This window comes from Anabrus simplex, chromosome 6, assembly GCF_040414725.1.
Source record: "Anabrus simplex isolate iqAnaSimp1 chromosome 6, ASM4041472v1, whole genome shotgun sequence".
Taxonomy (NCBI): domain Eukaryota; kingdom Metazoa; phylum Arthropoda; class Insecta; order Orthoptera; family Tettigoniidae; genus Anabrus; species Anabrus simplex.
The window spans coordinates 260,064,575-260,088,334 of NC_090270.1; the positions used below are offsets into that span (position 1 = coordinate 260,064,575).

Below are 23,760 nucleotides of genomic sequence, written 5' to 3' on the forward strand. Positions count from 1 at the left end.
TAAAGATGGCGGATGACAGCTGTTAGAAAAAAGCACAAGAGTTTGTTTCCCAAACAAGAGCACGTGGAATTTGCCACCGCCACAAACAGGGCAGCACGGTCCTCTCTGGATTAAAGATGGCGGATGACAAAAGCACGTGAGTTTGCAAAGCACTTCGAATTTGCCGCCACCACATAGAGTGCAGCACGGCGCTCTCTTGATTAAAGATGGCGGATGACAGCTGTCAAAAAAATTCACGTGGCTTTGTTTACCGATTCAAATCTCACGCTAGTGAGGTTAAGTTGGTAGCACTAAGGTTTAGGCCCGTTAAGATGGCACACTGCGGATGACAGGTGACGAATTTGCAGCTACTGCGATAAAGAGGGCAGCACGGTGCTCTGTAGTTTAAAGATGGCGGATGACAGCTGTCAAAAAAGCACGTGGATTTGTTTACCGATTCAAATCTCGCGCTAGTGAGGTTAAGTTGGTACCACTAAAGTTTAGATCCGTCAAGATGGCTGCACTGAGGTTTGCGATACGTTGTTGTCTGTCAAAAAGCACGTGGCTGTCAAAAACACGTGGATTTGTTTACCTATTCAAATTTCGCGCTTGCTCTCTTGATTAAAGATGGCGGATGACAGCTGTCAAAAAGCATGTGGAGTTGTTTACCGATTCAAATCTCGCGCTAGTTAGGTTAAGTTGGTACCACTGAGGTTTAGGCCCGTCAAGATGGCAGCAGTGGGGTTAGCGATGCGTTGTTGTCGATGACAGCTGTCAAAAAGCACGTGGCTATGTTTACAAATTCAAATCTCGCGCCAAAATTCAAATTTCCCGCCAAAATTCAAATTTCCCGCGGGAAATGGAGGCCTCTCCCGAGAGCCGGAGGAGGAGGTGGCGGCAGAACCATCCAATTATACTACTTCCTAAGATTTTCATAGTTGTTACTGTTTCAATTTTGTGATTGTCCATGAACAGCTCAGGGTCTTGTATAGTATGTTTACATTTGGAGAAGAGTATGCATTTGGTTTTAGTTTTGGAAAACTTGAACCCTGTAACTTTAGCCCATTTTTGGATATTATCAATTGATTCTTGAAGTAGCTGTTGAGTAGTTAGTTTATTTCTTCCTGCACTTAGTATAGTCAAATCATTGGCAAAAAGGCAAGCCTTTACTGGTAGGGTGAATGTGGGAGACAATGCCATTTATTGGAAGGAGGAATAATGTGACACTGATGACTGATCCTTGGGGAACTCCATTGTCAATGGTTACTTCATGTGAAAGAGTTCCATTTGTCCTGACTTAAATTCGGCGATCTTTAAGGAAATTATAAATGAAGTAAAGCACGTTTCCTGAAATATTATGTTTCATCAATGTTTCAATTAGATAGTCTTTCCACACCAAGTCATATGCCTTCTCAGTGTCTAAACTAACAGCTATGAAGTGCTGATTATTCAGGAAAGATTCTCGGATTTCTGATTCTAAACTTATCAGAGTATCTGTTGTTGAACGTGCTTTACGAAAACCATTTTGTGCATCACTAAAAAAGTGTATATGTTCCAAATACTAGGGTAACTCTTGTTAACAATTTTCTCCATTAGCTTACACATTGTATTTGTCAAGGCGATGGGACGATAATTATCTGGGATCAAAATGTCCTTTCCTGGTTTGAGTATAGACACTACAATAGCACAACGTCATTGATCTGGAAATAGTTTGGAACTCCATATATAGTTGAAAATAGCAAGTAGATAATTGAGTGCACTATGTGGAAGCTGCTTTAAAAATTCATATGGAATGGTGTCTGGGCCAGGACTAGATCTGCCACATTTGTTGAGTTCTGTAACAATTTCTTGTAACTGTAAAGTATCATTATAAGCATATCGGTGTAGGTACAGTTTCACTTAAATCAAGTGGATCTCGAGTTGTTTTCATGTGAAGAAATTCAGGTTCATAATTGTTATCGCTAGAGATGTTTGAAAATGATTTAGCCAGCTGATCAGCTATTTGTTGAGGTTCATTTACAATTGATCCAGCAACTGGATCTCTTAGAGAAGTAACACAGAATTTATTGTATTTACCACTTATTCTTTGGATTTTATTCCACATACCATTTCGTGAAGTTTGGGAGGTTAAGGAGGAGACGAATGTTAACCAGGAGGTTTTCTTTCTTTATTTTATTTTATTTCTTGCTATTGCTCGATATTTCTGAAAATTGCTTTTATTTTCAGGCGTGGGATTTCTTTTGTACAGGTAGTAAGCACAGTTTTTATTTTTGATAGCCTCTTTACAGGAGTCATTCCACCAGGGAACCGTTTTCTTGAAGAGCATAGGAGTTGTTTTGGGGATACTCTGGTCAGCAGATTTAATTATTACTTCAGTGAAGTCTTGAACAATATCATTGATGTTCTTAGAAGGAAATTTATTTGTTGGAGTTAGATCATTTAAATAGTTATTTACAGTCTTTCTAAATGATTGCCAATTTCATCATCATCATCATCACTGGCACGACAGCCCTTTGTGGGCCTTGGCCTTCTGAAGAAGGTTTCCCCATTCTTTCCTGTTAAGTGCAGAGCTCTTCCAATTCTTAATTCCAATTATCTTTACATCCTCTCTCACCCCTTCTTCCCACCTTAACTTTGGTCTGCCTACTTTCCTGGTTCCTTCTGGTACTGCATTAAATATCTTCTTTATCATTCTGTCATTAGCACACAACACATGTCCTGCCCACTCCAACCTTCTGATCTTTATACAGTTAACAATGTTTGGTTCGTTGTATAAATTATACAATTCATGATTATATCTTCTTCTCCAGACACCATTTTCTTCCACTGGCCCAAAAATTTGCCTCAAAATCCTTCTTTCAAATATACCGAGCTGTCTTTCATCAGATTTTGAGAATGTCCAGGTCTCAGCACCATATGTTAATACAGGCTTTACTAAAACTTTATACATCAGGACTTTAGTTTTCCTAAACAGCAACTTAGACTTCAGATGTTTTCTGAGGCCATGATAGCACTTGTTAGCAGACAGTATACGTTTTTGGATTTCAGAACTAACATTGTTCTTGGAATTAACTTCTGATCCAAGGTAGGTAAAGCTATGCACAACATCAAACTTATACGAGCCAATTTCTATGAATGTAGACCCACTCAGGTACGGGCATATACTTAGTTTTTCCTTCATTAATCTGTAAATTCATCTTTCTTGCTGCTTTTTCAAGGCTTGTGAAAGCATCTTTCAATGCTCTTGGTGTTCTTGCGATTAAATCAATATCATCTGCATATGCCAAAATTTGAACTGATTTATATAAGATGGTTCCCCTTGTGTTGATACTTGCATCTCTAACAACTTTCTTCAGAGCTATATTGAACAAAAGGCATGATAATGAATCTCCTTGCTTAACTCCGTTCTTGGTCGTTACAGCACTTGAAAACATATTCTGGATCTTAATTTGATTCCGAGTATTTTCCATGGTAGCTTTTGATTGCCAATTAGCCTTATTTAAATTCCATTTACAGTATTGGGGTTTTGATGTGTTGTCTGGAGAACTTTGATAATCGTTAATTATGATGGGGAAGTGGTTACTTCCTTGTAGAGTTGAATAAATGGACCAGTTAAATAGTGCAGCTATGTCTGGCGTATATATAGTTAAATCTATGCTACTGTATGTTCCGTGTGCTATATCAGAACGGGTTGGAGCAGTTGAGTTCAATAATACTATAGTAAATTCATCTAGTATCTTCTCTATTTCTTTTCCCCTTGCATCAGTATTGTGACTACCCCATAAACTGTTGTGGCTATTAAAATTACCCATCAAAATGAAGTTGTTTGGGGAGTTGGTGTATTAGGTTTCTTAAATCATCAGCATGAGATGTACTATTCATAGGTAAATAAACATTACATACCCATATAGCTTGTGGTAGGTATAATAAAACTGCGACTGCTTCTAAATCAGTAGTTAAAGGAACCTCTTGATGGTGTAAATTATTTTTAACATAGGTAGCTACGCCTCCACTTGCATGATTTGGATTAATTCGGTTTTTATAATGTACGTTGAACTGTCTTAAATGGGAAACAAAGTTGTCTCTAAAGTTAGTTTCTTGTAGACAGACAACTGAAGGCTGATGTTTATTTAGTAGAAGATGTAAATACTCTTCGCTGTGATCGAAAACTATTGAGGTTCCACTGAAGTAATGTTATAGTCATAAGAATGACAAACAGGTGTAGAGGGAATTTTATCATCATTATGTGAGGGAAGTAGAGTCATCGCTGGAGTAATCTGGAACTAAACTGTTAATTGCTTCACCTCGGTTTTCACTGCTAGCCTTAAGCAGTTTCTTGACTATTCGAGTACTCCTGTTCATAATGGATTTTTCAGTGTAATATTGATATAGTTTTTGAAGGACTTGGGCTAAACCCTCTAGATCTTTGGTGTAATTGGAAGCTATTGTTTCTATGTCATTAACTCCAATACTGTTTTCAAAAAAGGATTGGGGTTGTAAGTAACTGAGGGGAAAGGACTGGGGGTTGGCTTCTAGAACTTGTTTAATTGGCTTAAGCATATCACTAATAGGTGTGCTTTCTTTTTCTGTCTTTGGTTTCTTGTAAGTTTGTTTTGTCATGTGTTTCCCTGCCTGTTCACTTATCTTAGGTTCAGTTGTTAAGGGAGGTTTCTTAAAATCAAGATCTTTTCTGTCTGTAGTTTCACTGCTAGATAGTGATATTGGCCTCTTTGATCCAGAAAGATGAACACATGGGGGTTTTGAGGACTTCCCAAAAGAGAGGTTAGAGTCATTTCGACTGAGGGTAAAGGCCCACAGTTTTGATTTTGAGAACACTGAAGAGATATAGATGTAGGAGTTGTCAGAAGAGTAGTTTGTGAGGGAGTGCAGGTAATATTCTCTTGACAGTGTGTTTTAAATTTTTGTGTATTCTCTACTAATTGTGAAAATTCCGTTAGATTGGTCTTGCCATGAGAATGACTGTCTTGATTTAATGAGGAGCCTTCATTTATTATTTCATCATTATCGGGACAGTTTCTAGCTAAATGCCTCTCAGTTTTACAAAGAAAGCAGGTGGGTGTGTAAGAGGATAAATAAATCCAATAATTGGTACCCTCATATTCGATTTGGAGTGAGTCTGGAAGATTGTTAAAGTCTTCATTTTGAACATAAATCTGTCTCCGAAAACTGAGAATATGAGAAAATCCAGGGATTGTTAAATCTGCTCTAATAGGTGATATCTTTGACATTGGTTTAATGCCGAGTTTGAGAAATTATTCTTCAATAACAACATTAGGAATCACAGGGCAAACATTAGATAGAATAACTCGTTTGTTTTTAGTTAGGAGAGGTCTTATTTCCAAGGAAACATTATTTATGAGAATCTTGGGATGTTTTGAAATTAATTCTTCAACACACTTTTGAATGGCAAGGAAGATACATATTCTTCTATTAGATATCCGTGAGACAAATCGGATGTTACTAGGGCTAGTCACTTTTCCAATTGCTAGAATATAATCTTGGATACTAATACCATCGCAAGATTCAATAACAATAGCTTGATATTTGGTAGGTTAGGATTGCATTGCTGCAGTGTAACTTAACCTTGGATTGTTAGGAGATTGGTTAGGTGTGTTAGGAACAGTAATACAGGTTGTCATGAGGTTACCTGGTTCACCGGTACGGGTGGGAATTATGCTTTCTTTATCCTGTCGATTCATGAGGTTACTTGAGACTTGCTGATTTTCATTATTTAGATTCAGTGAGTTAGAAAAATCTTGCCGACCTCCATCAACAGAGGCGGCCATTATCGGTTAGCTAACAGGATGAGGTTATAGGTATGAGGTTAATCCTTTAATGAACACTAATCTCCACAATGCAGATTTAAAACCACAGTCACTACAAAAGTACTTAGCATCTTCACTCTGGTGCTTCAGATGGTAAAGTTTAGCTTAGAATTACCGATTATTCAATAGTTCCAAGCGACAATATTACACGCGAACATCATGTAAGTCACTGCCATCTTACATAATTTTTGTTTTTCTGGAAAATCCAAAATGGAGCGACGAAAAGTGGTGAAAAATGGGTTGAATTCCTTTAATGAGGATACTTATATCTCAGACACTGAAGATGTTACAGACGTGAAAATTGGTATTTGGAATCTCCTTTAAAAATTAAGAAACACGTAATTTTTGTTTTTGGAAAATTCAAATAGTGGGGGGGAAGGGTGAAAAGGGAGGGGAATTTTTAAAATGAGTGTATCTATATCTCAAAACTTTAAACGTTTACAGATGTAAAAATTGATATTTAGGAACTTTTAAAAATAAAGAAACACGTATTTTTTGTTCTCTGAAAATCCCAATAGGAGGGATGAAAAGGAAGAAAAAGGGGTTGAATGCCTTTAATGAGGATACTCATATCTCAGAAACTGAAGATATTAGAGACCTGAAAATTGGTATCTGAGACATCCTTTAAAAATAAAGAAACTCGTATTGCTTTGTTTTTGGAAAATCCATTTAATAGGGGTTAAACAGGAGTGAAAAAATGCGATGAATTTTTAGAAAAACCTTATCTACAGTATATCTCAGAATTGTAAAATATTACAGATGTAAAAGTTGTATTTGTAATCTCCTGTAAAAGAAAAGAAAAAAAGGTGATTTGTTTTTGGAAAGTCCACTTAAGGGGAACTAAAAAGGGAGTGAAATTTTAAAATGAGAATTTCTATAGTATATCTCAAAAATGTAACATGTTACAGAAGTGAAAAATAGTATTTTTCTCTATTAAAAATAAAGAAACATGTATTTTTTGTTTTCGGTAAAACCACTTGGGTGGGCGGGGGTAAAAGTGACTGAAAAACGGGTTGAATTCTTTTAATTAAGATACTGATATCTCAAAAACTGAAGATGTTACAGACATGAAATTTGGTATTTGGAATCTGCTTTAAAAGTAAAGAAACATATTCTCGGAAAAACAAAGAAAAACGCGCGTTTTGGGGGGCAATCATCTTGGGGGCGGGAGTGAAAAAGAGTTTAATTTCTTTTATGAGGACACATATCTCAAAAACTGAAGATGCTGGAGTCGTGATAATTGGCATTTAGAAGATCCTTTACTATTAAATAAACAAGTATTTTTTGCCGGAAAATTCACTTGGGGGGGGGGGGGGGTCGTCGTGAAAAAAAGTGAATTATCTTTATCGGGATACTTACACCTCAAAACTGAAGGTAACAGACGTGAACATTGGTATTTGGAATCTCCTTTAAAAATAAAGAAACACGCCTTCCTTTTCTTTGGGGGTAGGGGGTAGTAAATCAACTTAAGGGCGGTGGGTTGAAAAAGAAGTTGAGACCAATTGATTTTACTGTTCATAATGTACTTATTAGGAGCTTCTGTAGCTCAGGCGGCAGCGCGCAGACCGGTTCAAATCCCGGTCTCTCCATGTGAGATTTGTGCTGGAAAAAGCGGAGACGGGACAGGATTTTCTCTGGGTACTCCGGTTTTCCGTGTCATCATTCATTCCAGCAACACTATCCAATATCATTTCATTTGTCATTCATTAATCATTGCCCCAGAGGAGTGCGACAAGCTTTGGCAGCCTGCACGATTCCTATCCTCGCCGCTAGATGAGGGCTTCATTCATTCCATTCCTGACCTGGTCGAATGACTAGAAACAGGCTGTGGATTTTCAATGTACTTATTCTGATCATAAACCGATCATTTTTAATCTTTCCTGGGTTTGTTTTCAAGAGCCAATCTTTTCCTTTGGAGAACGTTTTTAGATTACAGTAGATTCTCTTGGCATATAAATAAAAAATTAAACACATCTGAAATAAACAATAGGAATGATATTGATGGTGCAATTGTTCACCTCTATAATAAGGTCAATAATGCACGGAAGTATATAATTCGTATCGCCATAAATCCCGCGCACTTGCCTACGTGCGACAATGGTGCTGGTCACATAGTCAGCAATAACAATGGCAGCAGATGTAATTTAACGCCAAGTAGCGGTCTTGCATCTTGCTGTGGGGTCCTGAACATCAATAATAATAATAATAATAATAATAATAATAATAATAATAATAATAATAATAATAATAATAATAATAATTGTACCGGGCGGTACACCTCCACGCCGCTAGTTCAAATATGCGCCAATCGAAACTCCTCTACAGGAGAAAGCCTGAACTTTAAAAAACTGTATTAACTCAACAGTTCCTCAGAAGATGGCTCTGTGTGAATTTTGAAGTGTTTTTGTTTGTCATTGATCAAGAAGTGTGGACGTTCTCTACCAGATGTCTCTACATAAAAACTACGATTATGCACTCTGGTGCGAAGGAATGAATTTTCCTGGAGAAATTTTTTATTCATAAGTTTTGTCTTTACTATATTTTGTTCTGTTACCTTTGGGTTGGCAATATTAATCTTTTCTATCCGCCTGTTTTGAATTTAGCCAATCCCGAATTTCTTTAATTAATTCTCAGCCAATCATGTATGTCTTCTTCGTTATGGATATGTAGCTCTAAGCTATCCAATAAAGTTGAGGGGGTGTGTCTACTAATTCTTGAAAGGTCTCGAATGTTCCACGAGGGTATAAAAACTGCTGATTTTCTTGTTCCGGGGCCACTAGTATAACATCTAACTCAGTGTGTGAATATGTAGCAGGGGCGGGAAGCGCCTCGTTCTTCAGTCAGCAGTTCTTCAACAAGGTAATGGCCCTTTAACGTCTTTATTTCTTGCTAGCTCAGCAGTTTAACTCTCGGGGAAGGTTCAAAACCTTTAATATGTAACCTACCACTTTTAAAATGTAAATTCCTCTTCTGTCTATGTAAAAACTACAAATCTCTTTAACTGTAAAGCGGGGATAGAGAGTGCTTTTCCCTCTCGAACTCCCCTTCATTTTGAAATTGAGGTGACTACGTTTTTGTAACCGTTTCTTCTCTTTATTAATGTATTAAAGTTTCTCATACGAGTCACCTCCCTAGCTTGGGATTAGCCCCTGTATTATCGGCCTAGCGCTACATAGGTTTTAATAAACTTAAGTGTAGGAGTGCATGTTTTTGCCTCCATTCAATTTTGTATTTTGGGCCATTTAATTAACCTGATGTTTTGTTTTCTTCATGTGAAGGCCCTATAGGTTGGGTATTAAATGCCCCTGCTTCTTTGTGTGCCTTGAGGGCAGATAGAAGTGAAATTCGTTGTGGCCTTTGATAGGCTTGAACTTTGAGAGTGGGTCTGCTCTTTCCTAAATTTGATTTCTGTGTGCCTCTAGGAGGCTTAACATTGTAATTTGGAGCAAGTGCTCCTAGGCATGATGGGATTTTCTTCCCCTTTGTTCGATTTTGTACCTTGGTAAAGTTGGGCTAATAGCTCAAGGATTGTGATTGTGGGGCTCGAAGCCCAGACCTTGTAATAATCCCCTAACACTTGTAATTTCTTTGTATCTGATTTTGGCTTGTTGTTGACTTGTTAAGTTTTCAAATTCTATGTCACCATGGTTAAGTTTTGAAAATATAACCTTTGTTGAAATTTTAATTCATCTTTCGAACTTGTAGTTAGACCCATTCCAGCCCGCACCTTCTTTCACCTCCGCCTACCACAGATAACTCCGTAATAATAATAATAATAATAATGTTCTGGACCATCGTCAAAATGTGCGGACCGCGCTGGAAACGGGTCCTGGCTGGGTAATGACCACGAATACAGTCCGGCCGTGGGTTCAGTGCCGCCAAGGCACCCAAGACGACACCACGCCGGATCTCCTCAAGGATTTTATGCATATTTAAAATGCTTTTAGGAAAAGATGTCGTAGGTACGACATCGTAACTGGTGTAAAACCTTCAATTAGTATGTTTAATATATTGTAATTATAGTTTATTTAATGCTAAAATATATTTTATTAAGTGTTGGTCTCATCTCAATAAAGGTGGAGGCGATGACATAATTCATTTGATCGCGCCCACCTTGCCAACAGGTAATTGGTCCATGACCATAAATGGTCATTGTGTTCACGAGGGACGAATTGAAACCCTCAGAAATTAACGGTTCCACCACCCAAGTGGATGGGTGGTCAAAAGTGTAAAATAATTGTCGGCAGACTTATCGGCCATACACACAGAGACATATCTGAAGAGACTGGTTTGTGCAGACTTACCTCCGACGTGACGTGTTCAACTTCCTTGGTAAATAGTCATTTAGTCTGAGCGTGTGTGGGCAACTGCCAGGGGGGGTCCTTCCCGACTCCCGCGCTTTGCTTCCAGCGTAGCATCGCCTCATGCTGACGTCACGTGGAGGTTTCTGTCGGCAGTTGTTGCGGTGAACGATAAAGGAACTCGCTTTCATTATAGGTCTATTTTGCAGTACGCAGTCTTGTAACATTTTCTGTATTGTGTTGATTGATGTGTTAAAGATGAATAAGGTTTCTAAATATAAAATTAATTGTGCTATGGTACAATGTACTACTTGGGGATCGAAAACAACTGGTGTCTTGTACCACAGATTTCCAAAACGTGAGATTAGGCGAGTGTGGGTGTTGCGCTGTAAGCGAAGTGACAAATTAATCCTGATAATGCCAGAGAATGTTCCATACATTTTCTTCAAGAGGATTATGAACGAGATTTGAGAAATGAACTACTGGGATTACCGCAGAGAAAAATTTTGCGGGCAGATGCTGTTCCGTGTCTGTCCATTGCAAATTGGTATGCTGATAAAGCTTCGTGTTCAACCACTAGCACCGTTCTCAGCGAAACAGCAGAGCAGGTAGGCCTGTCTGTCTCCTACTTTTCATACAATTTTAATATTGAATAAATAAATACAATATTTAATCAATTGTAATAAATTTGACTAGCTAAGTGGAGGTACGAAAAAACTAATTCTGTCGTGCTACGGTATTGTATACTGGCTAGGGTAGCTGACTTTTGTTTAGAAGGCTTGAGTTCGATTCCTGGTACTGGAGCAATTTTTGAATCTTTTTAATTTGTTCTGTTGTTTGCCAGCAGAATGTTTTATGTGAGAACACCGAGTTGCGACAGTATATTAACTTACAACTATTCATATACTTCGAATGTTAAGTAGTTAGGCTTATGTTACTTAACGACCGTAGTTTAGTTTCGATTTTATATATGTTTAAAACCTGATCGCTCATAAAGGTTCATCTTCATTTTACAGATTTCAGTGATAGACATTTGCGCCATGAAGTTAGGAGCGTGAAGAAGCGGCCGCGGTCAATATTAGAGAGTTTGTCACCAAAGAAAAGGAAAGTTGACCAGGCGACTAGCCCTGAATCGCTTCAAAATTAGGAGATCTTAAAGCTCCGTAAGCGGGTGGAGATTTTGGAAAAGGAAAATGCGATTTTAAGACGAAGGTAGTCTACTCTAAGGAAGCTCAAGGGACCTAGGTATCTAGTCTCGAAAAGACAACAACCTTCTCCGCCGAAAGTGAAGAAGAGTGCACACTGAGAGGAAGTAGTTAAGATTCTGTCCAAATATTTTACGCCAGGGCAGATTCGATGTCTCTTCAGAGGCAATAAACGGGTGAAATGATCCTCGGAGGACATAACAAATGCTTTATTTTTGAGACCGCTTTCCAGAAAAGCATATGATTACCGTATTTGAAGAACAGGAACATTCCTTTAACATGTCAGCCAACCTTACAAAAATGGATTCGGTGCTTTAAATGTAGGCCCGGAATTTTAACAGAGGTGCTATATCTGTTGAAAGCCAGCGCAGTAAAATACAAGGAGTTTGAAAAGATCACGGTTTTGACATTATTTTGATAAAATGAAAATAGATGGACATATTTCATACGATTCATCTGATGACTGCATACTAGGGCCTCACAGCAACGTCCGGGTAGCGATGGTTCGAGGGGCCTTTGCTGCATGGAAGCACCCAATTTTTTATGATTTCAATGTGACAATGACGTCAGAGTTGTTAAGAAATATAATTAGTAAACTTGAAGCTTGTGACATTCATATTGTCGCAGTAACTTGTGACATGGGGGCAAAAATGCCAAAGTGTGGAAGGAACTAAACGTACACAAGGACAAGAGCTTTTTTACCAATCCAGTGGATGATAAAAGGAAGGTGTGGGTGTTCTGTGATGTACCCAACCTCTTGAAATTATTGAGACACCACTTTTTAGATGAAGGTTAGACGTTAGGTGATGGTTCAGAATTTCAGAAGAAGACAATAGAACACCTATTAGTAACTCAAACAGGAGATCTATCAACTACACATCATATTAATGAGACTCATCTGAGTGTAACAAGCAGATCCCGTCAGAATGTGAGAATGGCTGCGCAGTTATTTTCCAGGCGCACAGCTCTGGCAGTGCGATATACTTTAAATAAGGACGCTGAAAGCAACTTCATCGAGCTAGTCAATGACACCTTCGACGTGTTGAACTCCAGGGCGCCTAAAGATAAAGACTCCCCTTAGGAGTGGATACGGCTTAAACTTAAGAAGCCAGGAAAATACTCTGAAACGCTTTCTGGAGGTGATTACACAAGTGAGATTTGGTAAACGGAAAACTTTACTTTCGTTTCAGAAGGGGTTCATTATATCTATAAACTCTCTCTTAGGACTTTTTTTAAGACATGAAACATGCAAATATGTCTTATATTTTAACTGCCAGAGTAAACCAGGACTGCTTGGAGAATTTTTTTATGTGTCTCTGGGCTAGGAGGTTTTTATTATAGCAATCCGTCCCCTTTTGAAGTTCGCAACAGAATTCGACTTTTATTACTCACAGGGAGTAATGAAATCCTTCCCTCCTGTAGTCTGTCAGTGGAAGCTGAAAATAATTCATCGCCGAGTGATACGGGTATTATTCATCCTGATGCTGATAATGAGGAAGATTCCTTGAGCTTCGTAAGCAATGAACTATGTATAGATGTTGTTGAGGGGCCGTTAACACCTGTACCCGTAGATGAACAGGAAGAAACGTTGGAGTTGTTAAGGATGGAAGACTTGAGCCAGGACTTCGAAACTGAGGACGTAAACCAGGATGCAATTAAATACCTTGCAGGCTACTTGATGACAGGTTGGGTGATAAAAGTGAAGTGTTTGCCTTGCCACAGGAAGTGCCTCACGACTGGTTATCAATAATTTTAAAAGGAGGCCCTACTTGTCCAACGAAAGAATGGTATCAAAAAGTTATGCAGTTTGAGGTACTGTTTGAAAGCTTTAACAGGATTTATATTTCTAAATGTGAAAGAGTAATGCGGACTTTGATATCTATAATTAAATCAAAATTTCCAGAACTTGACGAGAATATTATATCACTGTATGTCAAAACTAGGACTTTTATTAGAATACGTCACCTCAACAGGAAACATCATATAGATGCTATGAAGAAGTATTCAGCGAAAAAGAGTCGACCGTGGGCAGCTTCAGCTTCTTCAACAACTTCCTAAGTCATCAAAACGTGAGTTTTAAATACAATTAAACCAATAACTATTCCAGTGTTTCTATGTATGTATTGTTCTTACAGCCGGCTTTTAAGATGTAATTACTCAGAGTTTCTTCTATTTTTCTATCAACAGTATTATATCACCGATTGCAGGTGGTATGTAAAGTACCACTTTATTATAATAATGCAACCTTTTAATTATTTATAAGAAATTGAACTTATTTTACCTCATAATCGAGGTTTATGCTGCATGCTGGCAATGCAGGCGCACGTTTCTAGCCCTCCCGGCCACGTCACGCACGATCAACCAATGAGAGCGCCGTGAGCGGGAATGGCCTACCTAATATACTCTACCTACCTTGGGCAACTGCATACTTCCGACTTACCTCCCGGAGGCAAGTCTGTGCAGGTAAGTATTCCAGAAGTCTGCGCGTGTATGGGGCCCTTTAGATCTTTGTTCTTGGGACTCGGGCAAGTGATGGACTGGGAGTGACTGTTGGGCTCCAAGGAGAAGTCTGAGTATTGGACTCAAGTGAGTGAGGCGGTGAATTCAAGAGAGAGTATGTTATAGTACGCGCGTCAGTGTTGTTGATATCTGTACTTGTCAGAATCGACTTCAGGGTACTCTGCTATTGAGTGCTGTATATAGCGTCATTTGCTACTGTGTATAATTGTGTGTTGTGACGTACAGTGTAAATAAAGTAATTTATACAAGGAAGTGAACGTGTTCTCGTGTGATATTTATTTACGTCAAATAAAATCGCATCGCAGAACGATAAAGATGGCAAAGATTTAGGGACCCAAGTGACCGGGTGGAGTACGAAATCGATTGCTGGAAAGAAAGATTGAAAAATGGGAGGAACTTTGCCGTAATCTCTCAGAAAACGAGTCAGATTGCGAATTTTAGCAGATTCTCTCAGAATACGAGTCAGATCGCGAATTTCGGAGGATTATATATAAAACGTTAAGCATTCAATTACAAATTTCAGTATAATACCCTAGTGAAGCATGGGTACCTTGCTAATATTGATATAAAATGGTTCCTATTAAACCATAAACGTTTGGTGTCATGTTGGAAAAACAAGTATCAGTTTCAGATAATTATTGAAAATATATCATTACAATCAGAATTAAATAAATTCAATCAAAATTTCACCATGTTCCTTAGGTTTTCAGGGATATCTCATACAGAGTACCCTCAATTTGGCTGTTGTTATTGCCTTGATGATGGTTAAGTACCTCCATTAAAAAGTATGGCAGTAAACCACAGCACTAAAACACTGATGGACCTTGGCCTACCAAGCGAACACCGCAGATCCTGAAAGCCTGCAGATTATGAGGTGACGCACGTCAGGATGACAATTACTCTTGGCCATTTAATCTTGTTTTTCTTAGACCGGGGACACCATCAGATAACTCCTCATGCAGGCTGATAGCCAAAATGATCGCCAACATCTGATGATGGATAAGGCACAAGAAGAAGGCTGAGTGGACTTTGAACCAGCCCTCAAATCCAGGTAAAAATCTCTGACCTGTAGAGAAATTAAACTCAGGGCTTCCACGCGAGAGGCACGCATGTACCCCTAGACCATAGGGCTGACACATAAAAATAATATAAGTGCTAAATAAGGACTTGGTAGAAGCAAACTCTGTAATTAAAAAATAATGGAAAAAAAAATCAGATTGAAGAGTTGAAAAAGCTTTTAAATGGAATAGTGTTAGCATGATGTGGAGTGAAGTGCAGCAAAGGAAAGTATCACTGACTAATTCATCTGGAAATTATCCAGAGATAGGAGAGGAGATAGGGATCTGCGCTCAGATGACCTTCATTTAAACCGCAGTGGTACGTATAAGTTAGGAAATTTGTTTGGAAGGATAATAGGGAGGTACATGCAGGGAAACGGGATGGCCTAGGGAGCGGTGATAAGGGAACAGGGAACTGGAAATCAAGTAGGGATGACATAAAATTGTTAGTGTTGAACTGTAGAAGTATTGTAAGGAAAGGAATAGAATTAAGGAATTTAATAGGTATATATTTACCAGATATTGTAATAGGAGTTGAATCATGGCTGAGAAATGATATAATGGATGCAGAAATTTTCTCACGGCACTGGAGTGTGTATCGTAGAGATAGGATAGGAAGGGTGGGAGGGGGAGTGTTCATTCTGGTGAAAGAAGAATTTGTAAGCTACGAAAAAGTTAAAGATGAGACACATGAAATTCTAGGTGTAAGGCTCATTTCTAAAGATAATAGGCAACTTGATATATTTGGAGTGTACAGATCGGGAAAGGGTAGCACTGACGCGGATTCGGAATTATTTGATGGGATAGTCGGCTATGTGGGAAACGACTTGGAAAGAAATGTGATTGTAGCGGGAGATCTGAATTTGCCAGATGTCAATTGGGAAGGAAATGCGAATGACAGGAAGCATGACCAACAAATGGCAAATAAGTTAATATGGGAAGGACAGCTGATTCAGAAAGTGATGGAATCAACCAGAGGGAAAAATATCCTGGATGTCGTGCTGATAAAACCAGATGAGCTCTATAGGGAAACTGAAGTAATAGATGGTATTAGTGATCATGAAGCTGTTTTTGTGGTAGTTAAAAATAAATGTGATAGAAAGGAAGGTCTTAAAAGTAGGACTGTTAGGCAGTCCCATATGGCTGATAAAGCAGGCAGGAGACAGTTTCTAAAAAAGTAACTATGATGGTGGAAAACGGTAAATAAAAATGTTAACAGACTCTGGGATGGGTTTAAAGAAATTGTTGAGGAATGCAAAAACAGGTTTGTGCCATTAAGGGTGGTAAGGAATGGTAAAGACCCACCTTATTATAATAGAGAAATAAAGAGACTAAGAAGGAGGTGCAGACTGGAAAGAAATAGAGTTAGAAATGGCTGTGGAAGTAAGGAGAAATTGAAGGAACTTACCAGAAAATTGAATCTAGCAAAGAAGGCAGCTAAAGGTAACATGATGGCAAGCATAATTGGCAGTCATACGAATTTTAGTGAAAAATGGAAGGGTATGTATAGGTATTTTAAGGCAGAAACAGGTTCCAAGAAGGACATTCCAGGAATAATTAATGAACAAGGGGAGTGTGTATGTGAGGATCTTCAAAAGGCAGAAGTATTCAGTCAGCAGTATGTAAAGATTGTTGGTTACAAGGATAATGTCAAGATAAAGGAGGAGACTAAGGCCAAAGAAGTAATAAAATTTACATATGATAACAATGACATTTACAATAAGATACAAAAGTTGAAAACTAGAAAAGCGGCTGGAATTGATCAGATTTCTGGGGATATACTAAAGACAATGGGTTGGAATATAGCACCATATCTGAAGTACTTATTTGATTATTGTTTGGCCGGAGGACCTATACCAGATGAATGGAGAGTTGCTACAGTAGCCCCTGTGTATAAAGGAAAGGGTGATAGACATAAAGCTGAAAATTACAGGTCAGTAAGTTTGACATGCATTGTATGTAAGCTTTGGGAAAGCATTCTTTCTAATTATATTAGACATGTTTGTGAAATTAATAACTGGTTCGATAGAAGGCAATTCGGTTTTAGGAAAGGTTATTCCACTGAAGCTCAACTTGTAGGATTCCAGCAAGATATAGCAGATATCTTGGATTCTGGAGGTCAAATGGACTGTATCGCGATTGACCTGTCTAAAGCATTTGATAGGGTGGATCATGGGAGACTACTGGCAAAAATGAGTGCAATTGGACTAGACAAAAGAGTGACTGAATGGGTTGCTATATTTCTAGAAAATAGATCTCAGAGACTTAGAGTAGGTGAAGTTTTATCTGACCCTGTAATAATTAAGAGGGGAATTCCTCAAGGCAGTATTATCGGACCTTTATGTTTTCTTATATATATAAATGATATGAGTAAAGGAGTGGAATCGGAGGTAAGGCTTTTTGTGGATGATGTTATTCTCTATAGAGTGATAAATAAGTTACAAGATTGTGAGCAACTGCAATGTGACCTCGAAAATGTTGTGAGATGGACAGCAGGCAATGGTATGTTGATAAACGGGGTTAAAAGTCAGGTTGTGAGTTTCACAAATAGGAAAAGTCCTCTCAGTTTTAATTACTGCATTGATGGGGTGAAAGTTCCTTTTGGGGATCATTGTAAGTATCTAGGTGTTAATGTAAGGAAAGATCTTCATTGGGGTAATCACATAAATGGGACTGCAAATAAAGGGTACAGATCTCTGCACATGGTTATGAGGGTGTTTAGGGGTTGTAGTAAGGATGTAAAGGAGAGTGCATATAAGTCTCTGGTAAGACCCCAACTAGAGTATGGTTCCAGTGTATGGGACCCTCACCAGGATTACCTGATTCAAGAACTGGAAAAAATCCAAAGAAAAGCAGCTCGATTTGTTCTGGGTGATTTCTGACAAAAGAGTAGCGTTATAAAAATGTTGCAATGTTTGGGTTGGGAAGAATTGAGAGAAAGAAGAAGAGCTGCTCGACTAAGTGGTATGTTCTGAGCTGTCAGCGGAGAGATGGCGTGGAATGACATTAGTAGACGAATAAGTTTGAATGGCATTTATAAAAGTAGGAAAGATCACAATATGAAGATAAAGTTAGAATTCAAGAGGACAAACTGGGGCAAATATTAATTTATAGGAAGGAGAGTTAGGGATTGGAATAACTTACCAAGGGAGATGTTCAATAAATTTCCAATTTATTTGAAATCATTTAGGAAAAGGCTAGGAAAGCAACAGATAGGGAATCTGCCACCTGGGCGACTGCCCTAAATGCAGATCAGTAGTGATTGATTGATTGATTGATTGATTGATTGATTGATTGATTGATTGATTGATTGATTGATTGATTGATTGATTGCAATAACCAACAGATTCAGTGTTTTATGTGAAGTTGGGGAAGAGCAAAGAAGCACTTCTTTCTCCCAAGACATGGGCTTTCTGACAAAACTGATGAAGGAAGACCAAATTTAAACTGATAGTGTGGAAAAGGAGAATAAAATTAAACTGTTTAGTTATATCCACAGACACAGCCTTTCAACAAATATTGCAGAAATGTGAAGTGACTATGAAGTGATAGGTTTTATTCACCCAGAAGTAGAGAAACATCTTTTGAAGAATGCTGATAAACTCTCATTAAATGACATACTTATTGACAGCAGAAAACAACAATGTAGTGAGATGGTCATCAAGCAGCAAATATTCTCAAAAGGATCCGGGTAAGTTGATTCAAATGAATGTCATCGTCATCATATCATCATAAGGTGTTCTGCCTATTGGCAGGTTCCTAACACCATAGCTGCCTCCATCTGTTCCCATCCCAGGCCAACTGTTTGATAGTCTGGTATCTTCCCCTTTTCATTTCATTCAGCATTGTTATTTTTCTCTTTCCTAGTTTATTTTTCCCCTTCCACTTTACCTTCAAGAACTGTTGTTTCCTCTGTTTCCTCTCTATATGTCCCATCCAGTTTGCTTTCCTCTTTTAATGAAGTTTAGGAGAGTTCTTTGTTTCTTGATTTTTTCCAGTACTGTACTGTTTTTCACTTTAACTGCCAATTTCATTTTCTCCATTCTCCTTGCAGCTTGTGGTGTTGGTTACTGTAGTCATGTCCTAGTTTGTGAACCATGGGCAACGGCTGAATGGCCTAGTAAATGGTCCTGTGAGTTGGGATACCAACTGCTATGGAATGGAGTGGGAACTCAAACATATTCTGAGTCATGGTCCTGCTTGTGCTCAGGTGGCTAGGACAATACAATCCAGTGGTGGTCCCAAACCTGTTAGAGGAGAGTCCTCACTAGGACTATGTGTAAGAAGGGTAGCTTCCTGTTTCATAGAATTTTCACCGAGCATGCTCAGAACATTTGTCTGTCTGTCTGTCTGTCTGTCTGTCTGTCTGTCTGTCTGTCTGTCTGTCTGTCTGTCTGTCTGTCTGTTTGCAGGGAAGATGGTAAGTGAGAAATGAGAGCTTCCCATAAATCTCTTCAGTACAACGATAAGTACTACGTGGCCTACTATCCTGCACAATCCACTTCACTAGTTTTTTTGTAATTTCAGTTTTCATATTAGAACACATAGGCTTCACTATTAGGTGCTCCAACTTTGACTGAGGAGATGAACTAGTAGTGACATTGATAGATGCAGATAACTTTGGAAAGGATGAATATGTCTAAGATGATCTTGAAGACTATTTGTACTTCCAGCATAACTGAATGGTTTTCTGCATTTCTTACAAAACACTATTTTTCTATCATCTACAACAACTGTTCTGTTTAAGTCCGGAAATTTCACCAAGATTTCCTTGTGTCGGTTCATAAACTATGTTTGTAACTGAAGTTCTCAAACAATGAATTGGAATTTTGAATAATAACCACACACTAAATGAGGGTTAAGTTGTCACACTTTGTATTATGTCTTTCCAGCAATTGGTATCCATCCATTTGCACATTACCTGGAAATTCCTAGAAATTCCTTAATGACAGTCTCTTCAAGTACCTTCCCCCACATCTGTCCATTATGCCACCAGACTGTTTTTTTTTGTAAAGATCCGCAATATACTACAATAGCCCGACCGGTATTTCCTTTCCAATAGTTTGTAAAAGTAATGGTCATAAGCCTCATTCTACTAGATAGCAATTAAGGAGGTATGATTGCTTTTACTTCCCTGAAGGAAATATATGAACATCAGCTTACTTTAATGACCAGTCAATCATAGGCCTACAATACCTGAAGCTTGCACACCAAATGGCAAACAACAATACAATACACAAGTTTGGTGCCACAAATCTCTCAATCTCAACCAGAGTCGCAACCCCACACACCTTATAAGATTCCCTCCTCTCCTGGTCTCCCTTAACTTCCTGATGGCTGAAGAACTTACATCCTCCTCCTCTCCCTTTCATGACCCTGTTCCACCTCCCTCTTCCTATCCTCTACTCTACATTTACCTTTCCTCTTGCCTTACACCTCCATCTTCCCTCTGCTGTTCTACCTGCAGTGACTTATACCAATTCCTATCCTGAATGCACTCTCATCACTGTCATATTCCTCTCCTTCATTTAAAGCTTAATAATCTCCCTAAAACTTGCTATCTTTTCCCTTATACTCCTTAATGTCCATTCACATCCACAGTCCCAGCACATGCCTCCCTCAGCCATTCTTTTATCTTCACAGAAATATGAAATAATATGAAAATATCAACAAATAAAATAGCCCTATTTGGTGAATAAAAATACATGTATCAGAGGAAAGACATACTGTATACTACACAAGGGTTTCATGACAATAAAGCAAGCAAGATATTAACTGATAAAATAATTACACTACAATTGTTGTTAGGCATATCCTAGTATCCTGCATTTAAGTGAGGTCACTAAACAAACCACACACCAACTCCAAGTGTTTGTGAATCACTGTTGCAGCATATCATCAATATAAAATGGCCTTAAGTGGTAACAAATGAACAATGTTGTCAAAAAAACAACCAGAATCTGCATTGACGCAGAAATAAAGAAAGAAAGTGGGGATGGATCCAATGAAAAGTCAGTCTTAGAATGGAATCCAAAAGGAAAAAGGAAGCATGAAAGATCTTGGAGCTGAACAGTTAGAGAGGAACTGATTGGAGTTGGGGAAACGTTGGATGTAAATGTGCCAAATGGAGAACTTTCCTGGATGCCATTTGCTGCACAAGGAGAAATAGGAATAAGATATTTTTTTCCAGTACATGTGAAATGGCCTACCTGAATTTGGTCCAGTATACCAGTAGAGTCCATTCTGCTTGCCACATTGACAGCATTACCCCAGATATCATACTGAGGTTTACGGGCTCCGATTACACCTGCCACCACAGGCCCAATATTGATACCTGAAACATCATTTTTGAAGACACAGTGGTGAGAGACAGAGCACACATCTATTAATAACCAATCAGTGTAATGTTGCAAGGGTTCCCTCTGTTGGCCTCCAAATCCCAAAATTGCAGGTTCAAAACCAGTAGTGGTGCTGTTTCCTATGTAATTTGCAATTATGTCAATTATGTCTTATAAAAAAAGAATCCTAGACATAAAATGTTCAAAATTAACCCTTTCACCCCAGTGGTGGTGATTATTGTTTTAAGAGGAAGTACAATTAGGCAACCATCCTCTATATTAACACTAATCAGACAGAAAAAATGGAAGGGATCGCACTTCAAAAAATGATAGTATCGGCCAAAGGAAGACAAGGGCCATGAAGGGCATGAAAATGAAAGACTCCCTAGGTCTCGAGTGCTCTAATGCCAATATAAATGGTCCATTATTGGACATTATAAATTTTCCAGCTAACTCATTTCTGGTTGCCAGCGTTTTGCCCCCGTGTGCTAAGTTGGGCTCATCGGTTGGTACGTAGCACACCCACCAAGACGTATGGCTAGTGCATACCGCGGAGGCCACTGCGTAGGCTACTTGGAGCCACCGGCAGTGCCAATGCACTTTGAGAGACTTTGTCTCATTACCATCATCACCATTATCATCATCACGTTCCCTATGGGAATCAACATATATATCATGCTCTAATACCGTCGGGATAGGAAAAGAACAAGAGTTGACCAAGGGAGGTCAGATAGGATAGATGAAAGTGAGGAACCTGGCACAAATAAGTGCAAGCAATGCCAGGTCTCAGCGAAGGGCTCCGTGGTCACCAACCCCTGGGGCTCCTTTTAGTCACCTCTTATGACACGCAGGGGATACCGCAGTTGTTATTCTACCGCCCCCACCCACAGGGGGACTTTTCACCCCAACAAAGCAAGAGCAGAACCGTGACCTTGAGGACAGAAACATAGAGCAGCTGACCCTGCCTGGTGTACAGGGTAATTTCCACCCTGATTTCTCACTCGCATGTCTGATTGTCTAAATAAAAAAATTATGATCAATTTTTTAAATTTTGTATGACTGTTTTTAGCCGAGTGCAGCCCTTGTAAGGCAGACCCTCCAAGGGTGGGCGGTGCCATGTGTAGGTAACTGCGTGTTATTGTGGTGGAGGATAGTGTTATGTGTGGTATCTGAGTTGCAGGGATGTTGGGGACAGCATGAATACCCAGTTCCCAAGCCACTGGCATTAACCAATGAAGGTTAAAATCCCCAACCCGGCTGGGAATCGAACCCGGAACCCTCTGAACCAAAGGCGAGTACGCTGACCATTCAGCCAACAAGTCAGACATTATGATCAATTATCATTGTGTATACTTTAGTTATTTTCATTTTCAAAACTTCTCATCCTCCTTTAAGATACGTGGTTTTGCCAATAGCACTGGAGGAGTTAAATCCTCCCAATCTTCAAAATCACTACCTGGCATACACTTTCTGTTACATTCTGGAATATGGTACCAGAATGCTTTGAAGCTACCCATGGAAGCGCTAACACATTGGCAGTGAACAGCAACTAAGTGGTACATGACAAGTGCAAAGGTCACTCGAATCCCTACCTTTTTAACTGAAGGCTAAAAATGGTGGACACTTACTAGTGAGTGCTTAACCTTACAACCGGTGACTATGCTACTTCCAACCGCTAACCATTTCTGGAAGTTTTTCAAGCAACTTTTCATAAAAACACACAAAAGGAAATACCCTAGTTGACTGATAATTAAGTTTTACATGTCATTTTATTCAGAAGAAATAGAGAAAAATAGAGTAGAAATTTTTTTTGTTGTGTTTTAATGGTGTATTGATGAAATTTTTCCCACAAAAGAAAAACTAGATAGTCCATGAAGTTCTAGGCAAAAACAGAGTAATAAAAATTAGCTTTATGACTTTTATGTTATATACGAAATGTACACCATTTTATGCTGATCAAGAATATATACACTTTTCACTATCCTGAACTGTTGTAAAACTAAGAGGAATTTAAAAAGGACTGAATAATGTAATACATAAACATCACTCCAAAACACAGACTGCTTAGTTGGCCTCATCCTTGGCATCTTCAGGGTAGCTTCTCTTTCTTCCTGCCTTCATGGGTCTTTGGTAATGTTGTAGTTTATGGTAACAGTGTTGATCCCGGGCACCAGAAATGACTGCGTGATTTTTTTCCCCGGAGTTGAACAGATAGGGCACAAGCACAGTTTCTTTTCTGGGAGGTGTACCAGCTGATGTCAAAATCATCATTTCCTTCTTCCAGAATGACATCACTGTCTTCTTTGCCTTCTAAAAGTTTCTGGTAAGACCCCAACTAGAGTATGGTTCCAGTGTATGGGACCCTCACCAGGATTACCTGATTCAAGAACTGGAAGAAATCCAAAGAAAAGCAGCTCGATTTGTTCTGGGTGATTTCCGACAAAAGAGTAGCGTTACAAAAATGTTGCAATGTTTGCGTTGGGAAGAATTGAGAGAAAGAAGAAGAGCTGCTC

The 23,760-nt window shown here is 38.8% G+C and overlaps 1 protein-coding gene across 1 annotated transcript in view; it reads right to left on the reverse strand.

Moving 5' to 3' along the window:
* Positions 1-23,760, reverse strand: part of LOC136875966 (adenylate cyclase type 6) — a 364,554-nt gene that overhangs the window by 18,119 nt on the left and 322,675 nt on the right. The window contains exon 24 of the mRNA XM_067149581.2: positions 21,119-21,243. Within this exon, the coding sequence (XP_067005682.2) occupies positions 21,119-21,243 (125 nt within the window). The remainder of the gene's footprint in view (positions 1-21,118; positions 21,244-23,760) is intronic.